Source organism: Amborella trichopoda, chromosome 11 (assembly GCF_054954075.1).
Source record: "Amborella trichopoda isolate Santa Cruz 75 chromosome 11, AtrichopodaSantaCruz75HAP2 v2.0, whole genome shotgun sequence".
Taxonomy (NCBI): Eukaryota; Viridiplantae; Streptophyta; class Magnoliopsida; order Amborellales; family Amborellaceae; genus Amborella; species Amborella trichopoda.
Window position 1 is genome coordinate 13,580,619 of NC_142346.1, and position 20,673 is coordinate 13,601,291.

The 20,673-nt window shown below is 35.6% G+C and overlaps 2 protein-coding genes across 4 annotated transcripts; one reads left to right on the forward strand and one right to left on the reverse strand.

Moving 5' to 3' along the window:
• Positions 1-380: 380 nt before the first annotated feature.
• LOC110006639 (uncharacterized) lies at positions 381-5,752 on the reverse strand. 3 transcript variants are annotated; one of them, XM_088851650.1, is made up of 4 exons: positions 5,575-5,752; positions 5,439-5,488; positions 1,685-1,833; positions 381-838 (listed from the first exon to the last, which is right to left on the reverse strand). In XM_088851650.1, exons 1-4 carry the CDS (start codon positions 5,621-5,623, stop codon positions 835-837), a joined length of 252 nt encoding a protein of 83 aa, XP_088707776.1. In that variant the 5' UTR covers positions 5,624-5,752; the 3' UTR covers positions 381-834. The 3 variants fall into 3 exon arrangements, 2 of the variants coding, with proteins under 2 accessions (XP_088707776.1, XP_020518424.1); XM_020662765.2 differs by having other exon boundaries at positions 5,570-5,722; XR_016044216.1 differs by lacking the exon at positions 5,439-5,488 and having other exon boundaries at positions 5,570-5,717.
• Positions 5,753-10,803: 5,051 nt separating this feature from the next.
• On the forward strand, positions 10,804-19,566 carry LOC18426907 (bZIP transcription factor 46). Its single transcript, XM_006835974.4, has 6 exons — positions 10,804-11,344; positions 17,099-17,175; positions 17,552-18,505; positions 18,680-18,751; positions 18,873-18,902; positions 19,144-19,566. Exons 3-6 carry the CDS (start codon positions 17,567-17,569, stop codon positions 19,234-19,236), a joined length of 1,134 nt encoding a protein of 377 aa, XP_006836037.3. The 5' UTR covers positions 10,804-11,344; positions 17,099-17,175; positions 17,552-17,566; the 3' UTR covers positions 19,237-19,566.
• The last annotated feature ends 1,107 nt before the right edge of the window (positions 19,567-20,673 follow it).

Genomic DNA, 20,673 nt, shown 5'->3' on the forward strand with positions numbered 1-20,673 from the left:
TCCTGTCTTGATATGGATATGGCCCTAGGAAGGTAGAGAGTTTTCAGTGAGGTTTTTTCCTTTGCTTTATTGTTTGAGATGCATTGTGCCCACAGCCTATCTCGCTAGCAAAGTTGAAGAAATATGCTTGGCTGCTCTATGTCCGTGATGTCTGGAAACCCTTCAGAAGGGTTCTGGTTAGTGCTGAAAGCGCTGAAGAGAGGCAAAGATCGTCACTGCCTTGCTATGTCTGTGACAGGTAAAAACCCTCCAGGAGGGTTCTGGTCAGTGCCGAGAGTGTCGAAGAGATGCCAAAGTCCGTCACAGCTTTATAGAGTCGTGACACACTGTCACGAACCTATTATCAAACACTCAACATACCAAATAAAGTAAAGTGGGAATTATCTGAATATAAATGCATTTCACTATCTGTGTAAACCCACATTGCATACATAAATGTCATACATGAAAAAATAAGGCTTTTACAAAAAAGTACTTTACATGCCCCCATAATTAGGTCCTTTACATGCCTTTATAAATAGGTCATGTACATGCCCCATAAATAGATCATTTACATGGCCCCAAAATTATAATGACTATTCAATATTCACATGGCCCCAAAATTATAATGACTATTCAATATTCACATATCTAGTTATGCGCAGAACAAACAACCCCATAAAGCCAGAGAACTCTTTTATCAAATGGATTTCGAGCCAAATGAGATGACCACGGTTCTCTCCTTGCTCATGGACCATTTTCCCAATTTCAAATAGTATTTGCAATAAAAAAAATGGAATAAAACCATAGAAGAAACGCACTGATTTTGTAGAGACTTGCATGCATGTTTTGTTGCTACCTGGAGACCATGAATGGAGTGTATGAGAGAAGAGAAGCTTGCGGCAAACTCAAGTTAGGAGATATGGTAAAAGGAGAAGAAAAGAACAATATAAACATAGTATTATGACTATCCTATGGTCACTGTAGGGCTCTTATAGAGCTGAGAGGCACGTCCCTATACTCAACTCACTAAGACGTAGCAAAGACAATCGATTGCTGTTCGAAAACTTTGATAACATGATCGTGATGACCAACCAACTTGCCAGTTATTGAGAACCCAATCCCAAGTGTCATCAAATTACAAAACTCATTGTGAATGTTCAAAAAACAAAAAACAAAAAACAAAAAGCTTGTATTAGAATGGTACTTCCAAATTTTCTATAAAAAAAAAAAAAAAAAACAAGTAATCGATCTACAAAAGAAAAACAAAAAACTACTCCAGAAGTTTGCTCTTTAATCACTTCAGAACTATATCAAAAAAAAAAAAAAAAAACCCTAGAACAAAAGATAAAGGAACTAAAATCCACTCATTTGACCCAATGAACGATGAGCAAAAAGTCCAAAAATCAAACCAAAATTAACAAAATAATATTATAAGAAAAAAAAATCAATTTCTATCAACAAGAAGGAAGAACAAAAGAAAGGGCTTTATTCACAAATTTCATTTTTGGATATAATCACAAACTTCGGCTTTGTTTTGGACATCAAAGAACAATATTGGTGTTTATTGGTGATAAAGGTACGATTTAAAAACAAATTGGGGTTGACTCTTGATATAGAGTTGAGTTTATTCAAAAATTGTGGGTTTAGTTTAAGAAAAAAAAAAAAAAAACACAAATGAGAATAAGATTTGAAGTGCACTCACTTGAATTGATGCCGAAGAACTTTTCGTGGCGGAGCTCCAACTTCTGTGGCAGCCAGGAAGGTCGAGAGGGCTATGCTGCCGTCTTTGGCAGCCAGGAAGATCAAGAGGGTTTCGGGGGCGTCTTTGGCAGCAGGAGATAAGAGGGGCATCTGTGGCAAGAAGAGAGCGAGCAGAAAAGAGGGGTATGGGTTCGTTTGCGGCAGAGAAGAGAGAGAGCGAAAGAGAGGGGTACGGGTAGAAATAAGTTTGGGTTTGAAGCTTTTGGACCAATATGTTTCGTGTGCAGGTGGGGGTTTTATTCGATCACAACCGTACAGTTCATTAAATTAAAATAGACGATGGATAATAGAGAGGCGAAATCACTACTCCCTATTGCCTATAGGCATTGGGAAGATTTTTCCACACACACACACACACACACACACACACACACATATATATATATATATATATATATATATATATATATATATGGGAACAAAGGGGATTAGCCCACTATCTCAGCCCAACGGCCCAAATTGAATCTGGGCCGATCTGACGATCTGACGATCATGGATATTCGGTAGTGCTTGAATTTTTTTTCTACTAATCCAAATCACTTGAAAATTTACGTGTGTGTTATTCTCATCAAGGCGCACCTAATATAAATATAAAAAAAAATTATTCGTAAAAAACAAAATGACCAAAATACCCCTCAAATCTTTTTCGGGGTATTTTGGTCAATTTAGTTCAAGTAAAATATTTTTTTTGATATTTTTTGAAAATTCACCTATTTTTTATGAATACACGCCTAAAATTTCAAATGATTTGGATTTGTAGAAAAAACCTAAAATTCAAACACTATCAGACATCTGTGATCATCAGATTGGCCCAAATTCAATTTGGGACGTTGAGCTCATATATTCATATGACCTAGTGGGCTAATCTCATCTTTTCCCAATATATATATATATATATATATATATATATATATATATATATATATATATATATATATATATATATATATATATATATATATATATATATATATATATATATATATATATATATATATATATATATATATATATATATATATATATATATATATATATATATATATATATATTTTAAACTTCACAGCCCTTCAAATTACAAAGGTTCAAGATCGAGAGAGTTGTGAAGCGCGGATTTATTAATTTTGTAGCCTATTTTTTTTACTTTCGTGGGGTAATTTTGTAAATATTACTACAAGACAAATGGTACTTTTGTCATCTCTATAAGGGGTAAAATTGAAATTTTAACTAAAAGACAAGGGTACTCTACAAATAAAGTTTCAAGACACTAACTTCTAAATTGACATTGTACTTTTGTGAAAATTTCAAATTTTCTCTTGCTTAATGGTAACGTTACAAGTTTAAATAATTTTTTAATAAAAAAATAATGATTGTTTTGATAAATATACCCATCACAACCCTTTCTAACTTGAACTTTTGTATTTTTAGGGGTTGTTAACTCTAGACAAACCCATATATATATATATATATATATATATATATATATATATATATATATATATATATATATATATATATATATATATATATATATATATATATATATATATATATATATGAAAAATACTTTTCAACGCGTATAAGCGAAGTGAATAGTATTTTTGCCCCGCAATGGATACTATAGGTCTGGTGCGGTTTAGCATGAAAAATAAACCGCAACAGACGTCGTATGTCCATGACAGTCGATTATTCCTGCCGTCCAAACAAATCTGATAGCGACATATAAGTAAAAATACTATTAATTTTTGCCTACAAAAGTTGCATAGAGCTTTTTTTGGAAATGCCAGCGTTGGCCAGTGGGCCTACGGCTACATATGAGCCCAACCGCCCAGATTCAATCTGGGCCGATCTGATGGACATGATCTCATTTCGTATTTAATTTTAATTTTTTCTACAAATCTAAATCAGGTGAAATTTTAGGCATCTATGCTTCTCATCAAGAGGCGACCAATAAAAATATTAAAAAATAATAATTCATAATATAGAAACTGATCAAATACCCCTGAAATGTTTCAAGGGGTATTTTGATCAATTTATTTCTCACAAAATATTTTTTTATATTTTTATTGGATTCTCCTATTTTTAAGAAACACACATCCAAAATTTCAAGTGATTTGGATTTATATAAAAAAATTAAAATTCGAATACGAAATACAACCGTGATCATTGGATCGACCCATATTAAATCTGAGCCGTTAGACTTATATGTAGTTGTAAGCCCACTGGCTTACACTAGCATTTTACACACACACACACACACACACACACACACACACACACACACACACACACACATATATATATATATATGGGAAAAGTTTATATAAGGTTGCAACCTTAAAATGTAGAATTATTATAGATGTAGCTCAAATATCTATCAGAAAAGATTTTTTATAATGTTGAAAGACCCTCTAATTGATCATCTCGACATCAAGATGTATGAAGAAATATAAAGAAAAGATTTTGAATCCCAGAAATAGTGCATCTTGCAACACATTATCTAGATCGTCCATTTTCAAGATTTTCACATGTTTATAAATCTACATGATTTTAACCATTCTTGGAGTTTAAAATTTTATAATTAGATATGAAAATATATTTTTATATAAATCCTAAGAATTTTTACACCAAAATTACATGTTATAATAAATTTGGAGGTGCATCTCAATTAGATTGTTTAATGTTGTAACCTTATAGAAACCGTACCCTCTCTCTCTCTCTCTCTATCTCTCTCTCTCTATATATATATGATTGCATGTAACGGTTGTGTAATAGTATAATGCAACCACACTTTTCAATAACTATGTTTTTGGTATTTGTATGACCCCAAATTTTGCTTACACATTCTTTGCAGCCTTATAATCAACCTTATGAAAAAAATAATTCAATCTGCACCCTATATATGGTCAAAATTAGTACCCTCCAACAATAAATCTCAACTGTCCATTTGATGAATTTCAAGTTCTAGGCCTTGACAAATTCAAAATCACTTTTTTCTTTTGTAGCATTGTTAATCAAATGATGATAACGCTATATATAAAAACTTTGGGAATAAAAAAATCCTTATGAAGCCTATATCTAACCATCTCACTGAAATAGACGGTTTATCCTTCAGAGTTAAAAGAAAGTACATTTTACATGGAAAACGTTTATATAAGGATGCAACCCTATAATGTAGAACTACGGATACACCTCAAAAACCCATCGGAAAAGGTAGTTTTGAAGTTGAAAAACCCTTAGTTGATCATCTCGACATCGATCTGTATGACCATGGACAATAAAAATATTTTAAGTCTCAAAACTAGTGCATTTTACGACATCCTATCTACACCGTCCATTTTCAAGATTTTCATATATTTTTAGATCTACTTGATTTTAACTATTTTTAAATTAAAAATTTTCTAATTAGATATAAAAATTGATTTTGAGATAATCCTAAGAATATTTTACATCAAAATTATGTACCATGATAACATCTGAAGGTGCACCTTACCTCTACAGCAAAGGATGCATCCGTATGCCAACTACACCCTTTAAAAGTTTGTGTCAAACAAATGTCTCTAACATGATTTTTGAAGATAAATACATTATACAACTATACAACCGTGGCATGAAATCATTTCCATATATATATATATATATATCTATATATATATAGATATAGAGAGACCCATCAATCGATACATGAGGCAAACCTCCATTAAGGTATAGAAATAGAGTCCTCGGAGAAGGGTCATCATCTCCCCTAAAAAAACAGGGAAAGATAGCTCAGCCTTCTTATTCACTCTGCCATACACAAATAATGGGGAAGTATCGCATCAAATACCTAACCATGTAGCGTAAAGCCCCCATCCTTAATTTGAAGCACCGAAATCCTCATCCTCAATGGTGGCGGCTCCTTTCAGGAAAAAATTGCATGAATACGAGAAAAGGAGAAAATGGGCCCTATGCCTAATTATTTTTCCCCCACTCTTGGAAAGTTGCAGACCATCCAGATTAGATCGCTTTATAGCGTTTCAGCACATATGTCCGTTAACAGAAAAAAAACAGAATAAATTTAGCAAATTTTTACATATAATGAGGCCATCTATTTTTTTCTACAAAAGTTTACAATTGTTATTGACCATCAGATTTGAAATTGTGTATTTAAAGATGTATAATGTTTAGGCATAAAGTTTAAAATAAAATTTGTCCCAAACAATGGGTACAGTTTGTGTAGAGCCGAGGCTCTAAACAATCGAAATAAAGCCCACCTTCAAATAGTATCAATAAATGTGATTTTAATATTAAAAATCTTTGTGATAGCCTTAAGATATATTTTCAACTTTGATGATAAAATTTAAAGCTTAAAAAATAGCGTAGATCGAGCCGATTTATAAATACTTGAAAATCTTAAAAATCGACAGTCTAAAAATGCATTATAAGACACTTTAGTTTTAAAAATTAAAAGTCTATTTTTTTTTCTTATATACATCTTATATACATCTTAAATCAAGATACTTGGACATCAAAACAACCTCTTGTGATAAATTTTATGAGGTGGGCTCTAATTTGATTGTTTGGCTCTATATAAACTTTTTTACTTTTTTAGTGCAAGCCTAAAATTACGAATGCAGACGGGGGCATTCCGCGACAAAAGTTAACTTCGTCCGTTTCATTGGCCCCCACAGCTCTCTCTCACACTAAAAATAGGCAGACGGGTCCTTGGAGCACGTGCGTTTTTATAAAAACGTGTGAGAGCACCCAAGCCACGCGTGTCCCAATAGGTGATCCAACGGTTTACAACGTGACACGAACTAGACACGTGTCAATTGCCTCGTCAATCCTCGGACTTGGCGGACTGGACGACGCCTATTAAATCAAGTTTAATTGACCTTACTGTGGAGCCCACTTCGGGAGAGGATAACTATCGTGCTTTTGAAACGTACGCTTCTCTATTAAATGCCCTACTTTTCGTGTAATTCTCGACAATGCCCTTACATGCTCAGCAAAGATATTCGAGCGAATTGTCGGCTCTCTCGGTGCTAAGTGCTTGGTCTTTGGAGAGAGGAGAGTGTAGAGATTGCCACGTGTATCAAGGAGTATTTCGGAGCTGCCCTCTGGCCTGGCAATGGATTCGACTAGATTTAGGATCCAACGGGTATATCCAAATTCGGGTCCGGATATGGATCCACGTTTTAGATTCAAATGTCATTTACGTCTAAATTCAGATCTAACCGGACTCGACCCATCCCCACCCCTAGGTTTGGATCGTATAGATGGGTCATCCAATTGCTTTCAAAATGAGAACATTGAGTTTGATACACATATGGAAAGAGTGAAGGATACACACATTGTTTTCTCTCTCTAAATCTAATACGAAAAGGGTGCCGTTTGTTTGGAGCCGAGGCTCTAAACGATCAAATTAGAGCCCACCTCTAAATAATATCGAGAAATATATTTTTAATTTTGAAAAGTTTTGTGATAGCCTTAAATTATATTTTCATCTTTAGTTGTAAAATTTAAAGCTTCAAAAATAATGTAGATCGAGCAGATCTGTGAAAACTTGAAAATTCTGAAAATTGACGGTCTCAAAATGCGTTACAAGATGTACTATTTATAAAACTTGAAATCCATTTTTTTCTCATGTCCATATATGCTGATGTAGAGATGATCAACTTGATGATATTTAGGAATCAAAACAGTCTCTTCTAGTAAAAGTTTTGAAGTAGGATCTAATTTGATTGTTTTGAGCGTAACCTCTATATAAACTTTTCCCATAAGAAAAAGATACAGTTCTCTCTCTCTTTTCCTTTATGATTTTCTCTCTTTTACCTTTCCGGTTTGGATAGAGAGGGCAGTAGCAGTTTCTTTGAATGTAACTTTTCGGCCCATTAGGCTCTTAAAGACTGGTGAGTTTTGGGCCCATTTGGCATTTAAAGACTGGTGAGTTTTTCTCTCTTTAATTATCCGACGTGTATCTAGCCTATCTTGCTCGGTTTCCTTCTCTTTACGCGCTTGACATATCTTGTAAAAAAAATTATAAAATTAAAAAATTCTAAAAAATTTAAAAATTATTTGTAATATATTTTTAATATTTTCTAGCATTTTACAAAGATTGGGAAATGTTTTGGCTATAAATAATTATTTTTACAATTTTTTATCTTTAAATCATTTCTAAATTATCTTTAGTCATAAATGGTTTTTCTAAAATCTATTTTTTCACTATTTTATTAACTTATTCAGATGTGTTTTATTACTTTTACTTTAAGAAAACTTACATTTTAAAATCTTGTCGTATTTTTATTTTTTAACACTTTTTAGCCTAACAAGACCTGTCCAACTCGGGCTGGGGCTGGGCCAAGGTTTGGTTTCGGGGCCGAGTGGTGCTTTCCTGCAAACAAAAAGTTCCAAACTTCCGGTTCCCGGGTTTGCAAGACCGGTGAGTTTCTCTCTTAAGAGAGAGAAACTCTATTCTACTGTTTCTAGATAATATTTTTTGTAGGGCAGGTCCATCAACTTTTGAAGCAAAGTGCTGTGTGCGCGTGTTTGCTTCTTGTTTGTTAGGGGAAACATATTTGCCGGTTTCTTCGTAGTTTATTATTGAAAACGTTGGAATGGTTGTTGAACTTGGAGATGGAAAACGGTTTCCTATTTTCCTCCGTAGATTTTCGTACTTGGGCATTGTTTCCAAGGGATAAGGACAACCAAATCTAATAACTTGTACTTTTTCTCTTAACAGAAAGTGACACTCTCGCATTACAACGTGCGGGACCATGCGTAAAACGTTCCACTTCTGGATTTACACTACAAAAAGCCAAATGGTATTCTAATCCCGCGGGAGTAGGATGTTCCTTTACTCCCTCGGATAAAACGGCACTTGGAATTAATTTTTAGACTCCAAATTTTGGGATGTAATATCTTCACAAATACATTAACTCTGATATGAAATTTTTTTTTAATTATATCCTCTGTGTCCTCTTTGCCCTTGAAAAAATAGTACCTCGAGATTGAATGGAGACCATCTAATTTTTAGAGGATGAGATCTAAATGTTAGAAAACTGAAATTTCATTATTTTATTTATGTTTAGAATAATCATCTAATCATTCTTAAGTGTTTTCAAAATTTGAGATATCCCCTTTGTAGGTCTTTTGACAGACGAAGTAGATGTAAACTATGCCCCTGAAAAGCGGAGGATTTGTGCCCAATAATAGAGGGCTTTCGCTCTTTTCTAGGAGTTGTTATGCTTTCGTCCATGTTTTCATCTTACAGCATGGATCAGTGAGGTGGATTGCCCGTCTTACAATGTGGATCTGCGAGGTGGATCGCCCATCCACTTTCAAGTAAACTGATCTAAATCAATAAATTAGTAAGCAAGGGAAATAAAAACATTTGAACAAATAAAAAACAAAAATAAATAAATAAAGAAGAAAACATTTTGTATTTTGATGGTTGAAATTAAAAACATAAATTTAAGTCATTCCATATGTAAATTGCACAGTAGTCAGGGCAGGGCAAATCGTTGATTCAATCTAAAAATTGGATCGATGATTTATGATTCTCAATTCGAATCGGTTATTTTCCATACAAACGATTACCATGAATAGGAAGATCTTCAAAGGTATTTACCCATCATAATGTCACCTGAGAAAATAAATATCTCCATTGTCAACGATCAATGGTTGGATTTTATTGAGAACATGGTTATCTTGTGCAACATATTTTTCCCTTTTCTGACTATTTTCTTGCCCATTAAAAACAATGCTTAAAATCATATACAAGTTAACAATATAAATAGAAATTAGGACATGGTGAAAGTTGTTAGGTATGGAAAAAAATGTAACATTATAGAACTTACAAAGAGATTCTCAAATATTAAAAGAAACATTTGTAGCCCTAGCTAGGCCTTTTCCTGGTTGGCTCAACCTTAGTTGAGCTCTTTAAATGGAACCTGGATGTCATGCAAATCTACTTAACGCTGATTCTTATAATTAGTCAAGAGTAATGACAAAATATAATGGAAAAGTATATAATAAATTTATTTATCTTTGGTACAAGATAGTCACAATTAATTTTGATTATTAAATGGAAAATTAGGTGGTTGCATTTATTCTATTGACCAAGCTTAAAGTTCAAAAAATATTTTTTCGAACTTTGTGCCACATCCAAGCTTATCAAATTTCGCATGAGATGGCTGTAACTTATAAGTAATTGTGACCTCCTGTATCAATGATCAGCCCTCTCTGTTTCTTTTTTCTTTTTTTTTATTATTTTTTTCTTACTTTTTAACCCATCCTAAATCCGACCTGTTGCCACCCATGATTCTATTTGAACCAAAACAAGCCACTAGTGATTTTTTTACGTTGTAATTCTTATATTTTAACATCACAAAATTGCATTTCATTAAAAGAGCAAAGGTCTTGAGAGAAATTGACTCAAAACTTGGTCTCTCTTGTCATCTCAGCTTACTTAGGTCATCTTCTCTAATTTATTCGATAGTTCTTAACCAAACCCTGCCTCCCCCATTCCGAAAGCATTCTATTTCTCAATGTATTCAGATTCACTTCAGGGTACTTTTCGGTTTGATGAAAGAAAAATGAAGCAATTCGATGGAAAAATTTTGATTTTTTAATTTAATATAAATAAATTAAATATATATATAAATAAATTTAAAATAATTTTTTAAAAAATTTATAAAATAAAAAATAATTTATATATAATAATTTTTTGCTTAGCCATAGATGCCGAAGCTTATCTAGGCCTCAAATCCGAAACTTCCAACGTCTTCACTCCCGCACGACAAACACGCAATTTACAAAAAATCCTAAGGGCAGATTCCAACGAGACCAATTTAAGGCCACTTTAGAAATTTAAGAGTGGAACACGGGCAATCCCACAGGTTGACACTGTAAAAAAAAGAAAACCGTTTCAGTGTTAGTAGACGGGCAAGCTCCCGGTCTTGTAGCGTGACATTACAGACAAAACCCCCCATTTGAGGGCACTCCCGAGATTCCCTCTTAAATACGGGCATTTCATTACGGGGACCATGTATATAATTTTGAAGAACCTCGATGGCTCCAGAGCTTCTCCTTTCACTCCGCTCTCTCTCTCTCTTCTCTCTTCAGTTCCTTAAGACCTGCATCAATGGCGGCCGAAACTGCCATTACTGAGAGATAAAAGTGATTCTCTTATTGAAAACCTTCTTTCGCCTCGTGTCACCAGTGTATAGTTTCCAGCTGTTGGAGCTTTTACAGTGAGAGAGCATTTCCTATTACGCACCATCTGCACATATATCCAAACTGCCTCGGCTTTTTCTGCTCGTTCTGCTCCGTATAAAACCACAAGATGTGAAAATCGTTCGAGAAATGAACTGGTTTCTAGAGGAGTTTTGGCTCCAAACTGGGGTAAAGGTGGAGGAAATGGAGAAGTATTGAGTAATGTGCTTCGATTTGGCGCAGGGACTCAGTTTTTGGAGGAAACAGGGTTTTTTCCTCTGAAGTTTTTTGGCCTCTGGTGACTGGATTCAGTTGACTCGGGAGGTGTAAAGCTGAGGAAGTGATTTGCATGAAGCTATGGAATAATCTTGCTTTATTCACGAGATAAACGAGATATTTGATTGAGGTAGGTTTTGTGTTTTTAGTGATATGCTATAGCTCTTGCATTTTGTCTAAAATGTGAAGGTTATGTTGTTGGATTTTTTAATTTCATGTTGTTCTACTCTAGATATTAATTTTGTACTCCGAATCCTAATAACTAATTCTCATGGTATTTTTGTTTAAAGTGATTTTCTATTTTCTATGGTGTTTGGTAGCATAAGTGTCATATACATATTTTGGTGCATTTGTTTCTCCATTCTGGTCGTTTCAGATCAGGAAATTGCTTTATACACAGATATGATATTTTTGTTGAGGTGTTCTAGTGTTGAAATGGGAGAATTATGGAAATTTGACCGAGGCATCTTAGTAGAAAATGAGAAGCTGTGTTCTAAAAAAGCTAGAACATCGTGATGTTTAACTTTTAAGATTTTTTTTTCTTTTTTAACTTTATTTAGATGCTGTTTGTAATCTGAAATTTGAAAAATCAAGAATCAAATTCTGTTATCACCTGAAATAGCACCAAATTCAGTTAATTTGACCAAACCTTTATGCTTTGTTTTGTTATTTCTATGTATTGTTTTGATGTGGGTGAAGATTTGTTTCGCTTATGTCACTAGCGTTAGATTACATTGCTGAAATATGTCTCCTGTTTTCTGATAAGTTGTTAGAATGCCCAGTTCCTGTTCCGAAATCTCCTAGTTCAAGGAAATTTGGTGATCAGATTGAACATTATATCGCAGTTTTTGTTGATGGAAATGTGGGGATAAACGGATGTTAAAGAAAAAAATAAAAAGTAGTGCTTTATGGTCTTAGATGCATGTTACTCGAATAATTGTTGTTAAGGCAATTGATGGTCCTATTTGGATAGTTATTCTTGTGCATCAGGGTTACCAGCAAAGCCATGATAAAACTAGTAAACGATCAAATCTAAGGAAATAATGTTTCAAAATAATTTGTGTTAACGTTTGAAATTCAAATAATAATAATTTGAATAAAATTTGTTAGGTCAACTATTAAAAAAAAATATTATTTGAGCAATTCAGGATAATAATGTGCATACATGAAGATGCAGTTTGGAATTGAACTTTCGCTCAGTATAGATCAAGTTAATTAATTTTCTAATTTCTCCCCAAAAAAAAGTTTCTTAATTTGCACAGTGAACTAGTCTTGAACGAAAGACCATGTACGATGAAAATATACATCATACATGTATCATTTTAAATATTTTTTTGTATTGAAATATTTTTTGTATTATAATAAAACGGGCACATTAAATAACCTTGTGCTTGTATGTTATAGTTATTTATAAATGCTTTTAAAGGATGGCCAACCCCACTTCCCCCCGTCGAGTACAGGCTTGCAAGGGGGTCGGACCCAACGTGGTAGCATTCAAACCTTACCCCTATGTATATACACACACATGCAGGCTTATAGAGTAGCTTATACCTGCCCTTTGAAAGGTAGGGTCTGCTGAACCCCACAATTTGTGCACTTGTAGTTCTCATTTGGTCAATGACATGAAAATTTGAATTTGAGCAAAACATTGGGGGAAATGATTGTGCCATTTTTGGTAAACACAGCCCCGCCCATTTGGTGGATGGCCATCATTTGGTGGAACGATCTTGTCTACACATTCAAGAACTCAAAATCAAATTTTTACTTGTTTATTTTTCAAAATGAAAGTGTGCCGCGCAAAATTGCTGGGGGCAAGGGAAAAAAAAAACAAAAAAAAAGAAGAAGAAATGGAAAACCCTCTAACCATGCATTCTGGGGCTTGGCTTATGCTGTGTTAAGAATTTTGAGGGTGATGTATGCGTGGTGTGTGTTATTTTGGGGAATATGCAAACCTCTCCTATATCTAAGTCAAGCAGACCTGGATGGGTCCAGAGGGACTCGAATCCATTCGGGTCCGACCCACTTCATCCACTCTTGAGTACAGATGCCACCTGGTTACTACCTGCTCATTATGCCACTTTTTGACAAAGTGTTCCTATTATGCAAGTTCTAGCACTAGCACTATGGTTGTGAGAAAAACATAATCTATTAATTAATTTCCCTGGCATATTTTATATAGTGCTGCACCAATAACCTTTATGCATTCTTCTTCTCATTGTATTTAATTATGTAAGATACCTATCAGAGGAAACAAAATTATAAGTCATTGGTAGCGTATTTGCATGGAGCGGGACACCTATGTGCACTATGCTCACCACATTTTCATGCATGTGTCACAATGCTCTTTGGGCCCATATTCATCCAGATCCTCTGGTTCCCAGGCTTTCCAACACACAATAAGTGAAAGGGAACACTCAGAGAAGAAAGTCTTTTGTTGTTGATTGACGAGGGCTATATCAAATTTGATGTAACTAAGATTTAACACCAAACATGTCTATTTAGGAATAAAAAGCATCTGAACTATGTTGTTTATCCTGGTCTGGTCCTGACTGAAGGCTTGATTTTTCTCTAGGATTTGATTTTTCTCTTGCCAAACTATTCAAGTCTGGAACTTGGAGTTCTGGTTACTTACACCGAGGTGTGTAACTTTACTTACACCGAGGTGTGTAACTTGTGGAAATTAATGGTTCTGATATAGTTCATGTTGAGGATTTGGAGGTTGTAGAATCTCTCTCTCTGACTATTTACCCTCCCAAAAACAAAAAAAACAGAAGCAGAAAAGAGGCTATCAAAATGAGCAAGAATAATACTGAGTCTTTGTTTTTTTGGTAAAAGAAAAGAAGAATTTTGAGTCTACTACCTTCAACTAATGGATTAAAACAGAGCTAGCTCAAGCACCTCGACAAGTCTTTTCCTAATTGGTGGTACCCATAGCAGTTATAGAATAATGGCCATACATTCCTTATGCTAAGAACAAGAATGCTAAAACTGGAAATGGAAGAGTTATGTTGTAATATGTATGTAAATGTGGGTCTAACTAGTTTGGCATGTATCAATGCCTTCACATGTGTGAGAAGAACATTGGGAAATCGTTTCCGGTCTTATGAAATTTCCCGGCGGTCCCCATATCAGTTATAGCAATTATAGCAGTTGTACCATAATGGACGAGCATTCCTTAAGCTAAGAACAAGAATGCTAAAACTGGAAATGGAAGAGTTCTGTTGTAATATGTATGAAAATGTGTTTTGTATCTATGCTATCCGCCTGTGGATAGTTTCTCTCTCTCTCTCTCTCTCTCTCTCTCTCTCTCTCTCTCCCCCTTCCTCTCCCCCCTTGTACTCCATAATATAAATATGTATGAAAATGTGGGTCTAACTAGTTTGGCACGTGTTAATGCCTTCACATGTGTGGGACAAGAACCTTGGGAAATCATGTCCAGTCTTATGAAATGTCCTGGTTTGATGGCTCAATTTTTTTTTCTTTTTTCTGGGTTTATTGGGATGAAATTCTCTGTTGAATCTCCTCTCTCGAGGAGAAGTATGGAGGTCTAAATAGCAAGTAGTTTGCTGCTATGTAAAAACTATAAAGCAAGATGCTGAAATTGGTAACAGAGAGTTGAGTTTCTCAACAGGGTTTCACTCTTCACTCCGCATATATATGGTGTTGAAAACAGTTATAAAATGACAAATCTAGCCTCTAACATTGTTCAACAGCTTGGTGATATAAAAGGGTGCAAATTAATACAAATGATACATAAATAAAAATAAAATGTTATTGTGACTATTGCTGGCAATTAAAGGAAAAAAAGGAAAAGAGAGAAAAAAAACTGTTGCAGAGTTCAATTAAATTTAAAGTCTGATGGAAATCGAAATATAATTAGATGGACCTTTGGTGGTTGTTTATCATTATCGATCCCTTCTTTATTGATTGCTCTGAACGTTTCACAAAAATTTCAAGGAGCTGTAATTTTTGTTTGTTCATCTAGCTTTAAATATTGCAGTTCAATTATTCTATTCAACTGTTTTAATGCTTCATCGAGGATTTGGCTGCAGATAACGTTTCATGCTTTTGAATTAAAAAAAAAAAAAAATGCCTTAATGCAAAAAGGAAATTAGAAAATATTTTAAGAAGTTTCAGGAATATCAGTAAAGAGATGAAAAAGCAAAAATAAGAAACTGGGTGTAATTGGTACAGATCCGATGGTGATCGTGTTTTGTGTCTGAAATAATAAATTTATAGAGCATCTAAGTTAATAATAAATTTATAGAGAATTTAAGTTTTAAGAAAAATTGCCCGTACTGACAGCTTTCAGTGCATTGGGCTCTTGGTTTAATACTAATATTGAGCAAACCACATCCTTTATTTCTTGAAAGTTCTGCATGAATTTGGTTGTGGTCAGTCGCACTTTTTGTCAGGTACCCTGTGACTAGAGTTTACCTGTTGTATATATCTGGGTAGTCTTTTTCTGAATGTTTAGTCTTTTTGGTCTTGAATTGTAGGGTTATCTTTGTGATTCCAATGAAAATTTGTCCACTGCTTCCATTTGTTTTTATCATTCCTGTCTTAAATGCTTCTATCTGTACTGCAAAAACTTAAATCTTCCTCGAAACTGATTTCGCTTTTGTCATATGAGTCTATACTGTCTTGCTTTTGTATAGATACTCATTATTTCTATGAGTGTGCATAGATAGCTTGGTCTAGATGGCTCTTTCTCTATTTTATTTTACATTTCTTCAGGCCACTTTTGGCAAAAGGGAGCCCTATTTGTTTGGACGTCTACTCCTAGTACATTCAGTTGAAAATTTATAAGAGTTTCAGCCAGAGTTTTAAAACTCGGATTGGCCCTGGAGCCGTGCAAATCCAGGGAAGCATGTTGGACATGGTTCACGTTGGCCTCGGTCGGGTCTTCACAAAAAATAACAGGAAATTCTTGTGAACTGGAGGGACTCAGCCAGTTACCAAGGTTTTACACTTGGAGGGGACAAGGTGCTGGGTCCTAGTGACACGCCGATGCCGAGTTGGACACTCCGCGAGTTTTGAAAACACTAAACTTTCTGCATTTCACTATAAAGAAGCATCTGATTTATGCTCCAGCTATCTTATTTCTCAGGAATTGCTGGAAAATTTGGGCTAACTTTGGTTTGAGATGTGTATTTTCTGCCTCAATAAAACATTTGTAAGGATGTTAAAAAAATCTGATGGGAGAAAACTGGTTCTTTTGAGAATCACTGCATTGTGAAGTTGAACTATTAGTGCAGTTTAGTACTGCATATGTTGGAAATCCTGCTGATATTAGCAGATAACATGCATTTTAATTCTTGGTGTGTGTTCATGTGTGTGTGTGTGTGTGTGTGTGTGAGAGAGAGAGAGAGAGAGAGAGAGAGAGAGCATTGTTTCTAGCCGCGTTGAATAGTCTCAAAAAAGAAATGCTGAAGATTAGCTGCAATTCTGGCCAGACGTGAAATGTGTAAAGAACTTCCAGTGAAATCCTTTAAATTTGGGCTAATGAATGTGGTTCTCTTTTCCGGTTTTAGTTGTTTTGCATGAATTCGGTTAATTCTATATGAAGAAAACTTCTGAACATTTTCTTGATGATATGTACAAATTAAAGTCCTTTAATAATCATGAATTTTTGATATCGTGACCGTGGATTTAACCTCACCCTCCATACTTGGTATGTATTTAACCATTGTAAAATAAACTTTGGTCTCTGTTCTGTACAAGTAAACCCTCATGCCTGGCCATGCTTGCACCCTGATTCCCTCTTGTGATAAATGAACTTGTTTTTTATTGATTAATATAGCTCTCTCTCTCTCTCTCTCTCTCTCTCTCTCTCTCTCTCTCTCTCTTACTTACGTCTCCAACTCTGCATGTGTAAATGCAGGTTTCTCGGAGCAGTCTTTACACATGCCAGTTTTCGTGGCAACACACCCATTCTGCAAATAGAGAGTAGTAAAGTCTGTAAGCATCTCTCACTTCCCCTTCCATGACTTACTCTCTCTGTATAAGTACTGTCAGACATTAGCTCTTAATACATGCAGAGGCCATAGCTATTCATCTCTTTCAATTTCCTCCCCAACCCAACAAAGACCATAGGCATTTCTCTCTTCATAGGTGTGGAGACCCTGCTGAGAGTGGCAGCCATAGCTGTTACTGTCTTTCTCTTCAGACGCTTTCACTCTACCCAAGACCATCAGTATTTGTCTCCCTCTCTAAACTCTTTCTCTCTAGACTTCCATTCTCTCTCTCCAAAGATCATTCCTTCTCTCAAAAGCTGGATTCTCTTCCTCTCTCTTTCTCTAATTACTTTCTCTCTCTGGCACACATGGCTATGCAGAGTGAATTTCGACAAATGGTGTCTGTTGACCCACACCCCATGGCTCCAACAGCACTCCCGAGGCCGTCGACCCAAGCCTCGCCCCTTGCGAGGCAAGGCTCCATTTACTCACTAACCCTCGACGAATTCCAAAGTACCCTTTGTGAACCGGGTAAAAACTTTGGCTCAATGAACATGGATGAGTTTCTTTCTAACATATGGACAGCTGAAGAAAGCCAGGCCATGGCAGCTGCGATGGAGGCTGCAGCTTCTCATGCAGAAGAGCCCAATAAATCCTCAATGCATAGGCAACCAAGTCTGCCTAGACAAAACTCCTTAACTATTCCAGCTCCTCTTAGTCAAAAGACTGTAGAGGAGGTTTGGTCTGATATTCATGGGGTTGAGCAAGCCAACAATTCAAATTCAAACTCAAATTCGAATAATGGGGGAGCAAACCCAAGTACTCGACAACCCACTTTTGGAGAGATGACTTTAGAGGATTTCTTGGTTAAGGCAGGGGTGGTTAGAGATGGGGGAGCCCCCAGTGGAGGGAACCCAACTTATGAGTATCCTAGTGGTCAAGGAGAGAGGCCTGGTTTTGGGCATGTTATAGGGATGGGGTATAATGGGAATGGTGGGTTTTCTCTCTCTAACTCTAACCATCACCAGCAATCAATGGTGGTGGGAGAGGGTGGGGGTTATGGGAAGAGGGGGATTGGGGGGTTATGTATGGGAGGGAGGATGGGGAATGGAGGTTTGTGTATCGGTTCTCCTGTGAGTCCTCTCTCGTCTGAGGGAATGTGTGCGGTTGGGACAGGTGGTGGGGTGGAGTATGGTGGTGGGGAGATGGGAGGGGGGATGAGGGGGGGGAGAAAGAGGGTGTTGGATGCGCCAGTTGAGAAGGTGGTGGAGAGGAGGCAGAGGCGCATGATTAAAAATCGGGAGTCAGCTGCAAGGTCTCGGGCTCGCAAGCAGGTAATGCTCTCTCTCTCTGTGTTGCGTGGGTTAAAAGCTTTTGAGTCTTGGTCCAGGTTGGTTATCTGGGTTTTTGCATCGGGGGCAAATTTCATCTCTCTCTGGGACAAGACTTGAAATTTCAAACTCAGACCAGGAATCGTATGCTCTGGGTTTAATGTGGTTTCTTTGCAGGCCTATACTGTGGAGCTTGAAGCAGAACTAAACCAGTTGAAAGAAGAAAATGCGAAGCTTAGGAAACAACAGGTAAAATACAGAGCCTTTCTTCCTTTTTCTCTGCTTGCAATCATCAGAAGTTGCAGGCAGCCTCTTCGTTCTCTATCTCGCTCAAAATTTTTTTTCTTGTCTTTTTCTTTTCCTAATGCAGGAGGAAGCGACAGAGAAGAGAAGGAAGAAGGTACGCATGCTTGCTCTGCAAAGAACTAGTATTCCTCTACGTATTTGATTCAATTACACTAAAATATAGAAACTAGGCTGGATTCATCTGATTTCAGCATAATTCCGGCCAAAATAAGGATCAAGTAGTACTTTGATTTAAATTTGGAAAGCTTGTTTGCATGTATTTGGATTCTGATAAAATGGTGGTATTTTTACTGGATGATGATAATTTCATATGTTGGCATGGTTTCCTTTTTCAGTTATTGGAGACTTTGGCAACTACTAATGTGGCACCTCAAGGTGGTGGGGCGAGGATGAGGACCCTGAGGAGGACTTTTACTGGACCCTGGTAATTGAGTTTAGGTTTCTGAACCTCACTGATGCCAAATCGTATGGAGTCCTTTAAGTAGAACAACTCCATGGTGTTTCTCTTTTACGATGAGATGTTAGAGAGAGAGAGAGAGGCTCTACAGGAGAAGAGGGATAATTAGATGGACGGCATAGATGTAATGGCAGATGTAATAGCTGAGAGAGATATAGAAAGAGATAAGAGGTGTTTTGTAGAGGGCAAAAGGATATGAGAGAAGTGCACTGGTGTTATTGTTAATAGGAGTAAATTATGTATACGCTGTGCATCTGCAGCCATGGCTGTGGAGATCAATAAAGGGGGTTAATTACAGTGATTTGTCGTCGTGGTGGTGTAACTGGTTGTTTTACTCTGCTTTTTTTTTGGGGTTCTGTTTTATTTAAGCTTTTTTTTTTACTTGTTATGTAAGGTTCATGAAACGGATTTGGATGAAGTTATGATGATGATGACGACAATGATTAAATTCAAGATTCTTGATTTTTCAAATACCTCCAAAAGAGAGAAAAGAAGGAAAGTTCCTGAACTGCATGAAGTTCTTAATTTGAACTCAAGGTGCCATCGGCCTACATTTGCGTATATTTTGCATTGGCTTAATTGTCTGGTTAAGATAGTGATGCACTTTTTGTTCGTCGCTTGACTCTGCCAAATTCATGGCAGCTGGGCACCGTGCTTGACCCTGTTGCAAGGCCACATTATGCGGTGCAGGAGCTGTTCGTAAATGGGCAACTCGAAAGTACTCTTCCTTGTTGAAGTTCTCTGATGGATATCATAGCAAAAATGAACCTAGTCTACAAGCTGACCCAATTATTGTCTGACATGGTCCTTTAAGAGAACATTCACCTTTGCAGTATGGCAGTTTGTTTTAGGGTAGTTATTGATTTAGAAACTTTGTTTTATGTCCAACTAGAGAAGTGTCTCCAAAACCAACCTATAAGGGAGCATCTTAATCACGCACAATATCGTATCCTATGGTACATCCCAAAACTCCATAATCTAGCGAGGAACAATTGTCCCACTACTTGGGGTATGTTTGGTGCATGGGTAAATATTCTCAGGAAAATATTTGCATATGCAAATCGTGTTTTATAAGTTTGGTTGAATATGCAAATAAAATACCACAGTAAAACCTTATGATAAAATAAAACCACGCGGGAAAACATTTCCCAGTGCATTTGTTTTTGTTTTCATACACGGATTTACTATTTTACTATTTACCATATAATATATTATTATAATATTTATTTATATATAAAATATATTTAATGTATAAGTTTTATTTCAATAATAATAATAATTAATATATAATATTATAATATAATACATAAATATATTATATTTATTATATATAAATGTATAATATACTATAATATAGATATAGATATATATTATATTATATAATATAGTATAATATACATTATTTATT

Bases quoted from the DNA above. Each gene is read 5' to 3' on its own strand.
- LOC110006639 (XM_020662765.2), bottom strand. From the start codon at position 5,595: ATGGGGGCTTTACGCTACATGGTTAG. The intron at 5,489-5,569 runs GTATTTGATGCG...CTGTTTTTTTAG, and splicing joins GCTTTACGCTACATGGTTAG to GGGAGATGATGACCCTTCTC. The intron at 839-1,684 runs GTGAGTGCACTT...CATGGTCTCCAG, and splicing joins GTTCTTCGGCATCAATTCAA to GTAGCAACAAAACATGCATG.
- LOC18426907 (XM_006835974.4), top strand. From the start codon at position 17,567: ATGGTGTCTGTTGACCCACACCCCATGGCTCCAACAGCACTCCCGAGG. The intron at 18,752-18,872 runs GTAAAATACAGA...TTCCTAATGCAG, and splicing joins CGAAGCTTAGGAAACAACAG to GAGGAAGCGACAGAGAAGAG. The intron at 18,903-19,143 runs GTACGCATGCTT...TTCCTTTTTCAG, and splicing joins CAGAGAAGAGAAGGAAGAAG to TTATTGGAGACTTTGGCAAC.